Source organism: Pyrus communis, chromosome 6 (genome assembly GCF_963583255.1).
Source record: "Pyrus communis chromosome 6, drPyrComm1.1, whole genome shotgun sequence".
Lineage (NCBI taxonomy): Eukaryota > Viridiplantae > Streptophyta > Magnoliopsida > Rosales > Rosaceae > Pyrus > Pyrus communis.
This window is the reverse complement of record NC_084808.1, coordinates 16673435-16688180: the sequence shown is the minus strand read 5'-3', so window position 1 is coordinate 16688180 and position 14746 is coordinate 16673435. Positions and strand designations below refer to the sequence as shown.

Below are 14746 nucleotides of genomic sequence, written 5' to 3'. Positions count from 1 at the left end.
TGTCTTGTTCCGATCAATACATTGCGACATTGTCATCATAGATCGTCGTTGGGACTCAATGATGGATGAAAAATGCAGGTACTTTGAATATGTTGAACAATAGCTCTCAACCATGTCTCCCACGTGCGGCATAGTGAGGTGTGGTGAGTTTTGGAATGATTCGAAGATTTTTTAACTAAGTTACATTTCTTGGACCTCCAAGATATTGCGGCATCCCTTATGGTCATAATTTGGAAACCTACCTTGTGTTGGTTTGATAAGTAACATGCGTCATCAACATAACAAACAAGACAAGCATCATTCAAATGATCAGGGGGTTGGACCTGCTCGGGATACATAAGGATAAGCCCAAATTCGTATTACCTTCAGAATAATGGAAAAACATCTTTAATGCCAATTCAATAGCTACCTGTAGCCACAATGCTGCATCTTTACCAATTTATCAATAGCGAAGGAGATATCTTGTATAATGCAATGAACTAAGTACAACAAAGCGCAAAGTTGAACTCAAGTATGGAAATTCTGGTTCCACAATCTCTTCAAGGGTCTCATTTGCATCTAGCGTATGGATAATCAAGGGTGTACTCAAAGCAAAACCTTATGGGTGTAGTTCAACCAGTGGATTAGAATATTGTCAGACCAACGCTTGAACTTCAAGTCAAGGCGTAAACAAGTGTTCTCAAGATCATCTCAAATTTCGTCTGCAGGTGTAAGGCAAGTTTCTCAAGTTATTTCAGAGTTTTAGTGAGATTCATGTTATAAAGATCAATTCCAACTCTCGCAATTCATAATATGACCTATAAATTTAACACGCAAGGGAATAGTTTATTATGTCCCTATCTGATCAAATAATCACTTAGACGAGTGTACCAAAGAAATTTTAAGAAAACATAAAAGATCAACTTGACCAAACTACTTGCCATGGTATTGGTAGATTGACCAACATGTGTTGGTGGACTACCTCTATTAAACAGATAATATAAATGTAATATGATAAATATGATAAATGCAACATTACTCATATGAATTTTGTTTTGTTTTGTTTTTTTTTTTTTTGGGACAAACGATATTATTTATATTAAAGGGTGAGAAGTGGGTTAAGTCATATAATGGACTATCAATAATTTGGTTCAAATTTGCATCTGACAAAAATTGAATTTAAGATATCTCACTTACAAGTAAAAAGAAATACTACTAGACCGTCTAAAAATATTAGGTTGACATTGAGCAATATGAATTTGATGAATGCATCACAATAAATTAATAGTTAAATAGACATGAGATAAGATTAGATTATTCCACTAACTTGGTTAAACTCGAGTATAGAAAAGTGCTCCTGTTTAAAGCATCTTGTGTTTCAACACCAAACAGTCCAATAATCATCATTAGGCAGGTGGTGAACATCACCTAATTCCACCCAACAGGATCCTTTTATTGAGGATAGTAGGAATCTATGAATTGTGTTTGTTTATCTAATCATGCGATAAGTTTTTGTTAGATATTATTTGTGTTTAATTTTAAATAAAAATATTTAAAATAATTTTTGACCGCACGATATGTAATGAACGGACACGATTCGCAGTTTTTCAGAATCCTCACAAAAAAGATCCGGCAAGGATCCGAATTCCCACCGCTCACCCTAGGCCACGTCACCCAAATCGAACGACACCGTATCACTACCCATCAGTCCAGCTGCTTTTGTCCCTCCTTCATTTCCTCGCTTTGGAAACTCCTCCCAGAGCTCTCTCTCCTCTTCGGTAGCTCCGTCCACCCCTTTTAAACCCCCACCTTCTCCCTCCGTGACCGTTCACCGCCGCTCACCCCCAGTCACAATGTCGCAGTCCATGCATCTCCTCACCCCGTCCAACCTCGCCATCTCAAAGCACCACTCCTCCTTCCTCTCCAACTTCAATCGCCGGTTGCCGGTCATCACCACCACCACCAAAACCACCGCCCCTTCTTTCCCAAAGCTCTCCATCAGAGCCTCCTCCTCCGATCCCGAGCCTTCCGTTCTTGTTACAGAAAACGGCACGTCCTCCTCGGGGCTCCAATCCCCTCCTTCGCAATCCGACCATGCTCTCTCCAGCTCCATCGAGGTCGACGCCGTCACCGAAACTGAGCTCCGGGAGAACGGATTCCGTTCCACCAGGCGCACCAAGCTCGTGTGCACCATCGGCCCCGCCACCTTCGGATTCGACCAGCTCGAATCTCTCGCCGTTGGCGGCATGAACGTAGCGCGCATCAACATGTGCCACGGCACGCGCGAGTGGCACCGCGAGGTCATTCAGCGCGTCAGGAGGCTCAACGAGGACAAGGGATACGCCGTCGCCATCATGATGGATACCGAAGGTAGCGAGATTCATATGGGTGATTTGGGTGGCGCTTCCTCCGCCAAAGCTGAGGTTTGTTTTTTTTTCTTTCTCATTTCATCAAACACCTTGTTTGCATTGTTTCATGCTGCGTACTGATTGCCTGATTAGTTTGGTTTTGGAAAGTGCAGGATGGTGAAGTATGGACTTTCAGTGTCAGAGCTTTCGGCTCCACTCTGCCCGAACACACCATCAATGTGAATTATGAAGGTTTTGCCGAAGGTAAGTGAATTAGATCACCAAATTTCTCTATTTTTTTATTTTTTTCATCTTTGTTTTAGTAGAAATGGCGAAAATTGATGGATGATATGATGCTTGCAGATGTGAAAGTGGGGGATGAGCTGCTTGTGGATGGTGGGATGGTGAGATTCGAGGTGATCGAAAAGCTTGGTCCCGATGTTAAGTGTAAGTGTACCGATCCTGGTTTGTTGCTGCCTCGGGCTAATTTGACTTTCTGGAGGGACGGGAGTTTAGTGCGAGAACGTAATGCCATGCTTCCCACAATTTCGTCGAAGGTTTGCTCATTCTTTACCTTCTTTTACATAAGCAAAACATGGAGGGACTTATCATTTGATGTTTGTGTTGAATTTCTAAATGTTTAAGTGTTGCATGTCACTTACATATATTTTTCTAGCTATAAACTATATTGATTGATAACCAAGATGACTTTGACCTGTAATCCTGGTATGGGAATCCGCAGGGGCTGCATTACACTCTTTACATTGTTTTTGGAACCCTATTAGCAAGGCTTTCTAATGTTCAATCCGAATATTGGTACATTAGGTGTGTCCTTTTGGAATTCTCAAATTGTTCAAATTGAATTTTCGAAATGTAGATGCATCTCACATCCAGTGATTGTTCTGTTGCACATGCCGTTGTTTCAATTGGCAAAGCTTGTTCAAAACTAGTTAAATTATTTAATTCCATTACTTTGAAAAAGGAGAATAAGTTTTGAAAGTTTGAGCTAAGAGTCCAAGACAACTCTTTTATGTCATCTTTTGTTCAACTTTCCCATATGTTAATTTTCATTTTTAAAATCTTTTGTTTCTAACGATTCTAAAAATAAAAATACATTTTTTTCGGGTAAGCATGGCTTTATCATATTAGTACTCTTTGATAACTGTATTATTGATTGGTAAGCATGGAGTTTTGGTTTCAGAGCATTAGTGTCTTCTGATACGAAGCATCCTTGCCTACAGATTTAGTATCACAAAGATGGATCCTCTCTTGAGCAAGATTACAAAAAAGAAAACCAAATTTTCAATTTTTGCATAATTATTAATTCTTGTCACGATCTCAACTTGGTCATAAAGTGAAGTCTATTCTCCATTAACCCTGTCTGGACTCTGGAGTGTGGTCTGGTCTAACTTCGAGTCTTAAAACCATATCATGAATTGGCATTTGGAACTTTAAAAAGTGTCATATGTGCTTGTATATGCTAGCGGTGACATGCATTTGTGATTGTTTTCATTTCTTATGTTCTTGTTAAAATCTACTTGTGTATTTCCACATAATAATATTGGTAAGTTCTTAAACTTATCTTTTGGTCTCACACTCGAGTTTTCAATATATTCAGGATTGGTTGGACATTGATTTTGGGATTGCAGAGGGTGTTGATTTTATCGCTGTATCTTTTGTCAAATCTGCGGAAGTGATTAATCATCTTAAAAGCTATATTGCTGCACGGTCTCGAGATAGGTAAAGTACTTAAGTATATAATATGTATATTACACGCATACCATACATATTATAATCTTGGTCATATGTTATCACACGATAATGAAGCCTCCTTTCAGTTGTTCCTACTAAGAATTAACTGCTCCTGTTGGTTCTTTCATTGTTAAGAGATTTGATATTTTATTGCACCTCCTATCTGCATTCTGTAATGCTTGGGGTCGGTGAATTTCTCTTCTATGTTGTTTTTGCAATCATTTTGATTCAATACTTAAAGGTTAAACACCTATATGCCGCTTGAATGGATATACAGAAACTAATATCATTCCTACTGATTATTTTTATTGTACTTTGGGACTTGGTTTTATAATCAAGATGCATAACTTGTGTTGCTCCTTTAAGCCTATTTTTCTAATCATTTGGTGCAGCGACATTGCTGTCATTGCAAAGATAGAGAGTATTGACTCTCTAAAGAACCTGGAAGAGATCATCCGAGCATCTGATGGAGCAATGGTAGCAAGAGGAGATCTAGGTGCTCAGATACCACTGGAACAGGTCCCAGCAGCCCAGCAAAAGATTGTTCAAGTTTGTCGGCAGCTAAATAAGCCAGTCATTGTGGCTTCTCAATTACTTGAATCTATGATTGAATATCCTACACCGACTAGAGCTGAAGTGGCTGATGTTTCTGAAGCAGTGAGACAGCGTGCTGATGCTTTGATGCTTTCTGGTGAGTCGGCTATGGGCCAGTTCCCAGAAAAGTCATTGGCTGTTCTCAGAAGTGTTAGTCTGAGAATTGAAAGATGGTGGAGGGAAGAGAAACGTCATGAAGCTATGGAACTACCAACTATTGGATCTTCATTTTCTGACAGTATCTCAGAGCAGATTTGCATTTGTGCTGCCAAGATGGGTAAGTATTCACTAAATACGTTTATAAGTGAGCTAAGTTCAGCAGTTATCCGTTTGTTTGCATATTTAATAGTACTATAGTTAGGGAACTCCTGGGTTGGTTGTGTATCTCAATATAAACTACTTATAATACATCTACACTGAGAGTATCGATGTAAAAAGCTCCTCTATTCTCTTAGGGTGTATTTATGCCAGGATTTCCATCTAGTGTAATATAAATTGCGTCTTTCAGTATAAGTAATAACAAAAACAAAATTCTCACTTATACCAAACTCGCACACCCACTTGAAAGTAATGTTGAGATAATCATATGTGATTTATACATTCTGGTAGCCACATTACATCTGGATTGGTTTCTGACTTTCTTCAAGGTGTTTTCTTTTTCATATTGTGTAAAATGCACTTCCTTGTTGTACAGAAGCTGAACCAATATATCCAAATGACAAAAATATCATATTTTCTCTTACAATTTTTTTTTAGATAGCATTTCGGTTGCAACTATTTTATGCATTCTTGCATGCGTTCATTTATTCTCACCCTTCTCGTAAGATGGCTAATGAAGTTCAGAGGAATGAATATTAGTATTGAGCCTATTGACCCTTTCTGTTGAATTATATTCTTGTTCTAGTCATTGCTTTTGCTGCATTTGGAACAATATCTTGATGCGAATTGCGATTTTGCAGCCAATAATTTGGAGGTAGATGCTCTTTTTGTCTATACAAAGACAGGCCACATGGCATCTCTCTTGTCTCGCTGCCGGCCAGACTGCCCAATCTTTGCTTTTACTAACACCACATCTGTACGGAGACGTCTAAACCTACAGTGGGGTCTGATACCATTTAGGGTAAGCTTCTCCGATGATATGGAGAGCAACCTTAATAAAACCTTGTCACTGCTCAAGGCCAGGAACTTGATCAAATCAGGCGACCTTGTTATTGCTGTCTCAGACATCTTGCAGTGCATCCAAGTTATGAATGTTCCTTGAAAACTGGATTTCGTTTTGCTTGGAAGCATTTTCTCAATCCTTCATTGCTACTGGTTGAAAGAAAAAGGGGGCAATCTGGAGGTGATTCAGCTTTCCCCTAATGATCTTCCCCGGCCCTTTTGAGAGGGTTTCTTTCTGCCACTTGAGCTGCCTGGTATTTTTCGTGATAATACCTTGTGAAATTAATTTGCTTAGTTAATTTTAGGGTTATGACGAGAACTGTATCGTTGAACGGCAGAGAAATATCTTTGTGTTTTTGCATTACGCATAATTTTTATATGCATTGTTTTGGTGTGTGTGTGTAAAAATTGGATCAAGCATGGTCAACAATAACCATTTTCAAGCTACTGTTTACGGTTGCTCATGTATTTGAAATAAGTAGACGCAATTGAATGTGTTAGGGTTACTCATGTGTTTTTCATCTATGCATTCGAGTTCGGATCTCCTTTGTTTATGATCTAGTTGCTGCGTTGGCAAGGTGTTTAGCGAATATGGCCCTTCTCATGTTCGTGTGGGGGAGGAGGAAAGGGGGTGGGGGAATTGGATTACACGAAGATTACCTTTGAGTACTTCTCATTGCCTTTTCAGGACGATGATACCGTCGGCCGCAGAGCCGTGCAAATTGAGGAACCTCTGAACCACTCCGATGGCTTGGTTTGCATTCGCCACAACGACCCTAGGATCCGAGGATGAGCCATCAAAATGGATTCGGGTATGATTCAGTTAACGATGACTATAAAATTGTCGAAATTGCAGAGTTTTCTGTTAAGGTTGTGGGTTCTCAAGTCAGCGTCTATAGCCTAAAATCCAACTCGTGGAAAATGATTCAAAGGTATATATTATGAATGTTTTTCTGTCTTTAGGTTTAGGGTACCATTATCGGACACATATTTTACAGTTGTGTGCAAAACATAGAAGTTAATACTTGCACTCTGCAATACTACGTTGAGGAGACGTCATGGCATATATTGTTTCAACCTGGTTGCAGTGTCGCCAAGGGACGGAATATCTTGGTTATTTATTATAAGTTAGACAACAATGACTCTCCGGATGTGTATGGTTGTTGACCCTAAAAACTGCAAGACCTACGTGGCTCACAAGGTGAGTAACTATTGAGCTAACTGCGTTCTTGTGAATGCGCGCGTGCCAACTCGCAACCGAGCTCGGTCGGGCGACTAAAATAGATGTAGTTGTGATGGTGTCAAATGCGTTGCTAACTTTTGCACCCGAATGACTACAGTCGAGGAAGGAACACATCTCAGCCTAGGGTTTTACAAACCTAAAGACAAGGTTGCCTTTTACTGTGAAGTTCAATAAAGGTTCAGCTTTCAATGTGCCGACCACTAAGTAACCTCATGAGTAATACCTTACTTTGCGCGAGAAAGCTAATGAAGTGACCTCTATAGGCAAAGTAATTGATAACTCTTCACCGGTCGAGACTTGAATAGATAACCAACCAATCATAAGTAGTGTTGTTAATCCAAACTAAAAATGCTCTTAAATCACCTGATTCTATGACTCTAGTATTGTTAATCCAAACTGAAGATGTCACCGATTGTCGACACAGTGCTGTTTATTCAAACCGAAGATGTATTGACGAGGAGTTACGATAATTAGTATTTTTAGTAAGGTTTTTCACATTGAACGTTCTGAGTGATTTGTTGAGTTGAAAGGGCTTCTCACGTTAATAAGACTAACTATATGATAGAATAATGCACACCCATCACAAACTCGGAGTTTTCTCTTTGCCACGCTGCACAGACAAAAAAAAAACCATGTATATTAATGGTGGATACCTGGCACGCTACAACGAAAGATAGACGTTCATTCATTTCACGAACTCTCCTCATCTACAGGGGCATAACACTACAGTGACATCTTGTGTCATTAATATATACAAAAACACGTAAAAAAAAAACCTAACGTATGTCCTTATATTATTGACACGGGACAACTAGTGTCATATAAGTTCTTCTCCACACATATATGCATGAATATGATACTTTTTATATGAAAACTGTATATACGAATCGTTTTAAGCGTATATGCCATACAGATTGATATATCATAAATTCTTTGCTTACATTAATTCTTGCTAAAGTGGAGTTGCTCGTGCTCATGCTTCTCTGTGAGAGTGACCACTTTTTTAGCCACTGTATGATTAAGCTCTGTGACTTCTCTCAACTCACACACAAATAAAGCACGCAGAAATCAGAATATATCAATAATCAAGGAATGCACGAAAAAAATTAACAAGGGTAAAATTAGGGAGACTAAATTTTTAAATTAAATTTTTTGTAAATCAAATGATGCGGATGTTGATGATTAAATTATTACTGAAGTGTTAATTAACGTGCTTATTTCCTATTAGTGATACAACATTTAGTTTAAAATTTTGGTCTCCTTAGCATTATTCAATTAACAATAACTACACAGATGAAAGGCTTTTTTTTTTTTTTTTTTTTTTTTAATTTACTATTATTAATCAAAAATTGAGAGTTTGAAACTATAAGGTAAGGGAAAATTTCAAACCTAGAATGGCTAGAACCCAACACGCTATCCGCCATCTTACTTTGATGAAAAATATGTTTTCAATAAATATAAATAAAATAGGACATCTCTTTCGAATTGGTTTTGTGGTGCTATTCATACGTGGTTTAGGCGAATAAATTACTATTCACAAATGAAAGGTTTCACTATTATTAACATTGAGACATTTTGGAATAAAATTGCACACCTGCTATATATGCGCGTTAGCATGTGGTTGAGTTGGAAATAGTAAAGATGTTAGACAAACTAGTAGTTCAATGTTGGGCCGCTTCTCAGAATCTTGACATGATATCAAAAGATAATCCCTTGACAATGAGTTGTAGTCTAATTTGGAGACATCATTGGGTTGAACGTATTAATAATGTTGACATTTGAATTAAAGGCTTTCTCTAATCCATATCAGAAATACAAATTTAAGTTACACATGAGAACAAAAGGTGTTAGATTGTTTGTTCTAACAAACTTGTAACGACTCGTTAACATGTGTAACTTAAATTACACTTTTAACGCGTATCGGAGAAAACTCATTAAGAATCCTGTGGTTTAGAATATGATAGAACCGAACATCCTAGGCCCAACTTCATTTTGGGTTCAAACTTATTTTATACGAAGAACTACTGAACTTCACGTTGAGCAACAAAGCACCATTTGCATATCTTAATAGGAAAAGTACCATTGGATTTTTATATGGGCTTGGAAAAAATAACACGCATTATTTTGAGCCCACATAAACGGAGTCGAACAACAACCAATTTCTGCCCACCAACTTATAAGTTGATTGTAGTTGTAGGCTGGTTTGGTACTGAGGTGATTCTGAAAAAAAAAAACTGGTATAAAAACAAGAAGCTGCAAAACCCAGCTTTGAAAAACCGGATTTTTTTCATATCTGTTTTACATAAAAGTTTACCAAACACTATAATACTGTTTTTTTTCTTCAAAAGTACTTTTACAAAAAAGTTTACCAAACACTCTGCTTTATTTCACAGCTGCTTATTCTCACAGCACAGCAGAAACAGCTTTTTTTCAAAGCACATCAACACCAAACCAGCCCGTAGAGTCCTTGTAATTCTGTTTTTAGGATACCATTATGTTTAAGATAATGCTAGGAAGATCAAATTTTTATATCAAATTTGTAAACAAAATGATATGTCATCAATAGGAAATAAACACGTCAACTGGAATCATTATAATTCTCCTCTGCCTTGGTAGTGCCAGTCTGTTTATTTTCTTTCTTTCTGGTCCTGTGGTATAGGCACATATTTTAGGACAGCTGTAGCAAAACATAGAAGTTGATACTTGCACTCCTCAATGCTACGTTGAGAAGACAATGGCATACGTTGTTTCAACTTGGTTGCAGTGTGGCCCTTTTTTTCGCTTGAAAAAGTTAGAAAAATAGGAATCAGGAACACAAAAACGTTGACAGAAAAAGGAAGCTTAAGGCATTTGCGGTTTCTTGTATTTCCTGCAACATTTCCTCTGCAAAGTGCGAAGGAATCTCATATCTCTAATATATAACGAGCTTTTACTCTTCTACGTACATATGTTTATCTTCTAGATTCCTCCGAAGAGGCGCATGAGTTCACATACTTGTAATTACACCTATAAATTCACAGTCGAGAGTTATGATTCTCTACAATTTTTATGAATCACCATCAAGAAGACAAAGGCTCCCAACCAAGACGGTTTCAAAGTAAAGGGCCAGACCAGAATTAGTTGGCCTGGTACTGGTAGTAGCGCCGGTGGAGTTTGGTTATAGGGAAAAAGATCTTATCACTAATTCAGCTTATGACCTTCAATCATGGGTAGGGATATTTATATGCATAGAGTTACATATCGTTTTCCTCTCACGTGTGCCTACATTAAATCTATGTACGTATTGTTTGAGAAAAATTACATACGCAAAATGAGCGGCCTAATACGTTGTTATGTGCAAGATATTTTCATGAACGTGGAATATGTTGTGTTGCAGGCCCTCGAATCATAACTAAAACTCTCTAACAACCCTACTTGAATCATATGAAACCCATGCATTTACAATTGGTGACAGCTAGGCAAAGTGTGCACCTTTTGTCCTCTCCTTCTTGTGTTCATCTCTTTTATATTTATTAGAGGAATGAAGATTAAAATCAATATATATGTCAAGTAAATATGATTTGGGCAATTGATTTTTATATTTTCAGTAGAAAAAGGAGACATAATAATCTTTGATTTGGGGGGGGGGGGGGGGGAGGAGAGGGTGGATGAGCTAAATACAGGACAATGAGTCAATGGCTTCGCCTTGAGCCTTCTCCCAAGTGCAAAAGCTAGAGTGGCATCACACTCCATCTTCCTAATTCAAAGGGTCCACTTATATGATGCGAATTGCCATCATAATTCAAAAAGGAAAAAAGGTTTTGGAGGTGACTTGAAAACTCATATTGCTACTTTGGCAATTTTTTGGGGAGCTTCCAAACTTTTCTCTTTTTCCTTGGAGGGTTAGGAAGGAAAAACCTTTCATTTCAATAACCCTTCTATAGTTAGAGCCGGTCCAGAAGTAGGGCGAACAAAACATAAGTCCTGGGTCTCACTTTGAAGCCGCCTCATATTTTCTATGCTCTTATGTTACATATATTCTAAAAATATACTCATTCATTATATCCTTAACTAAAGAGAAGGTAAAGACCAAAATTTTTCCTTGTTCTCATAAACTTAACATGATGTGTCTTAAATTCACATTGTTGGGAAAGTGATTGGTTGATTAGATTGTAAAGTTCTCTATTTTCACTCGGTTATTATGAAAAATCCTATTACTATGCTAAATCAGTAAGATCTCATTGCATTTTCATCTTAGGCCTCCATTTGCATCGAGACATCTATGAGTCAATAAAATAGTTAACTCGGCTTTTATTTAAAAAAAAAATAAATAAATAAAAAAGGACATGGAATGATACAATTTTCTTATTCTCTCTTCATTATACAACTTCATGTCACCTTATCAAAGTTTTTCTCACTAAAAGGTGGGTTTATTTGAAGAAATTATAATAATGATTAGGACAAAATGGGCTATCACTACCAATGTGAATTGGAGATCCTCGTTAAACCCAAAAAATGCCAATGGAAATAAAAACAATGCTTGTCAAACAGAACAGGAACATAATAAGAAAATATGTGGTGGATTTAACACTTGATGATATCTTGGCAATTGGCACCATCAGTGGGGGTCCTACTGTATCAAATCCACATATAACTTAACTTCTAGTATTCTGGACTGCTTCAACGAATCAACCCATCAGCTAAACACCATTATGAAGCAGTTAATTATACAATTATTGTAAAACAGTAACCTAAACCTCATCATAATAATAATTAAAAATACCATTTTAAAAAACTAATATAGGAAACAAGATCAAGGGCAATTGGTCAGATCGGCTTTTACCAGGGGAAAAAAGCAGAAGAAAAATGCAGGACCCAGCAAGAGAATAAAACTGGCAATGGTCCAAGCAGATGGGTTGTGGTGTTGGGTGGACAAAGACAAGGCCATCATTTCACGTATAGCTTTCCTTACCCCTAGCTCCTTTATGTCCTCATCATTCATCATACCTGCCATTTAAAAGAAAGCAAAACACGTACATATCTTTCTTATTTTAAGGCTTGTAGATTATGATGATGCACCTTCTCATCAGGGACAATAACTAAGGGGATTCTCTGCCCTCAGATCTGTTGACAAAGTCAAGCCTTAGAAATGACTGATGCAAGAATTTGTTTTAATTAGGAGGGTGCTAATCCCGGGGTCGTGTCATTGGATATGATTTTTACAGATGTGGATTGCCTCCCCTCCTATTTCCACTCTTCTTATGTTCTCCTATGATGTATGATCACGATTAAACCACGTCAACATTAATATTAATTTTTTTATAGAAATAATAAAACAAAAAGTAATAGGAATATAAAATGTTGACATAGCTTAACCGTGACCACACAAACAGGAGAGCATGTGAAGAGTATGGAAATGGGAGGGCACACAATCCACCTCCGATTTTTACAACAATACCAATTCAAACATTAAGTTCTTTTATTTGATTTGTAAAAAGATACAATGTCGGAAGAACAAAGATATGGAATTTGATCCACTATATAGTGAAAAAGTTATACAATAATCTCAAGTGATAACTGACATATTGATGTTTTGTTACATGTTTGTGCGCTAACTAGTACTATATTTGAGCTCATCTATCCTAGCAAGGATTATAAAATAGGAAAATTAATGAAAATAGCTTGAAAACTTTGAGTTTTAATGATAAGGACAAAATAAAAGTAAAGTGAATAGTACCAAGATTGACTTTTTAGTGTAAAAATATGGTTTTTCGTTAAAATTCCCTTATAAAATACTATATTTGAGCTCATAGGCAAGCAGTGTGCATGTCTACACAAAATGGGCAAGCTAAGTAAGTAGAGCAAGTCATTATATATCCGATATATAGAATTAAGAGCTAGCTATTAATTAACTAATTAAACAAGAAATTAAGATAAAGATGTGACTAGTTTAATTGGGAATAGGGGTTTGGTAGGCCAACAGATGCGATCCTTTGGAAGTTTGGAGAGAGATATTATAGAGCAGTAACACGAATGTAGTACATAACACGAATGCAGTACGTGACATAAGCACTCTTTTTTTTTGTTTTTTTGGAGAAAGTTAAGCACTCTATGTTAGTATTTTAAGTGGTTATATAGTAGATGGGGCTTTTTTAGTAGATAGCTTCTGCAGGATGGTCACCAAATGCTGGTAGTTTATATCATGACATTGACATCCTCTCTCTCTCTCTCTCTGTAGCTATATTTAGGTTGGATCCGGCTTCATTGTCCTCCCATTTTTCATACACTCTCATCCATTCTTATTTTGTGTGATTATAGTTAAGCCACGTTAATATTTTATATTGATTTTTTTATAGAGATAAAAAACAAAAACAATAGTAATATAAAATATTAATGTGACTTAACCGTGATCACACAAATAAAAAATGATAAGAGTGTAAAGTGAGAGGACAGATAAGCCACACCATTTAGGTTAAAGCTTCTGCTGAGTTGGGTTCGAATAATGAATGCAGTTGGTATTTGCATCGATCAACTTTTAGCAGGAAAAATGCGACGTAATCTTTTCGTTAAATAGTTAAAATATCAGTACACATTGCCCTCTCCTGTGCCTTTCTCTTTTCTTAGTTTGTCACTCTGCAAATTCCCAACTACTTATAAATAACAAATTAACTTGCTAATCAATACGGAAATCTCCTCTTGTCACTTCATACATGTTTGGTATAATGTATCGATTTCTTTCTAATTTTATATGGATGGAGGAATTTCAAAAATATAATTTGGATTTGACAATAGGCAAAAAATTGCTAACAAAACTAGAAATCAATAGATTTGAATATATTGGAAGTGCACTTGAAATAAATATATGTAACGAATCCTTTCAAATTAATATTTTTTTTCTCTTATTTTCCTTCTTATTCAAATCGAAAATCTTGTCATACATGGATTGAAATAGTCTAAATAAACAATTTAACCTTATAATATGTCTAAAGCCCTAGGTTTGGAATGGATTCATCCAAACAAGCCGCAAAGTTACAGCGTGTATATCATTAAATAATTTTTCTTATACTAGTATAACATATTATGTTGTTAGATATTGTTAATTTGAATTATTATTTAAGTAGATTCCTTTTCTAATGTGTATCGTGAAATTGATTATGTCATTAACATAACATACTATATATCTAACAAAAATAACATTTCCAATTATTAATTTATTTTTTTTGGTTGACAACGGGCCATAAGCCCTAAAGAAAATGAAATATTATCTAAGAATATCACGAGACCATGATACCCGAGCTATATCTGCACTAGCAAACCGATGACAAAAAGAAGAAGCTTGCTAAAAAACCGCTAAACTCAAACTTCATGATAAATCCAAATGAGTCAAATCATTAAAACAAAACTCTTTTCATGCGAAACATAACTTTGTATTAGAGGAATGGGTCAAGTTGGAGTGCTATAAACTAGTTAGCAGTACGTCACACGGAGTCTTGAAAGTCACCCAAATAGAAAACAAAAGCGTAGGTAGAATCCAAAACCTTGTGAGTTGTGAATGAATGAAGCACAAGCGTGATATCATTCATTCAAGAAAATGGCGGATTAGATCAACCTTTCCAAATAGTATTACCAGATTACCGTACGAAGGGAGTATATCATGTGTTATATAATTCATTCACTGGTCATATGGAGA

The 14746-nt window shown here is 36.6% G+C and overlaps 1 protein-coding gene across 1 annotated transcript; it reads left to right on the top strand.

The window, feature by feature from the left end:
- Positions 1–1714: 1714 nt before the first annotated feature.
- LOC137737226 (pyruvate kinase isozyme A, chloroplastic) lies at positions 1715–6375 on the top strand. Its single transcript, XM_068476650.1, has 6 exons — positions 1715–2402; positions 2501–2591; positions 2691–2884; positions 3946–4067; positions 4472–4950; positions 5633–6375. The coding sequence occupies exons 1-6, from the start codon at positions 1833–1835 to the stop codon at positions 5932–5934; spliced, it is 1758 nt and encodes a 585-aa protein (XP_068332751.1). The 5' UTR covers positions 1715–1832; the 3' UTR covers positions 5935–6375.
- The last annotated feature ends 8371 nt before the right edge of the window (positions 6376–14746 follow it).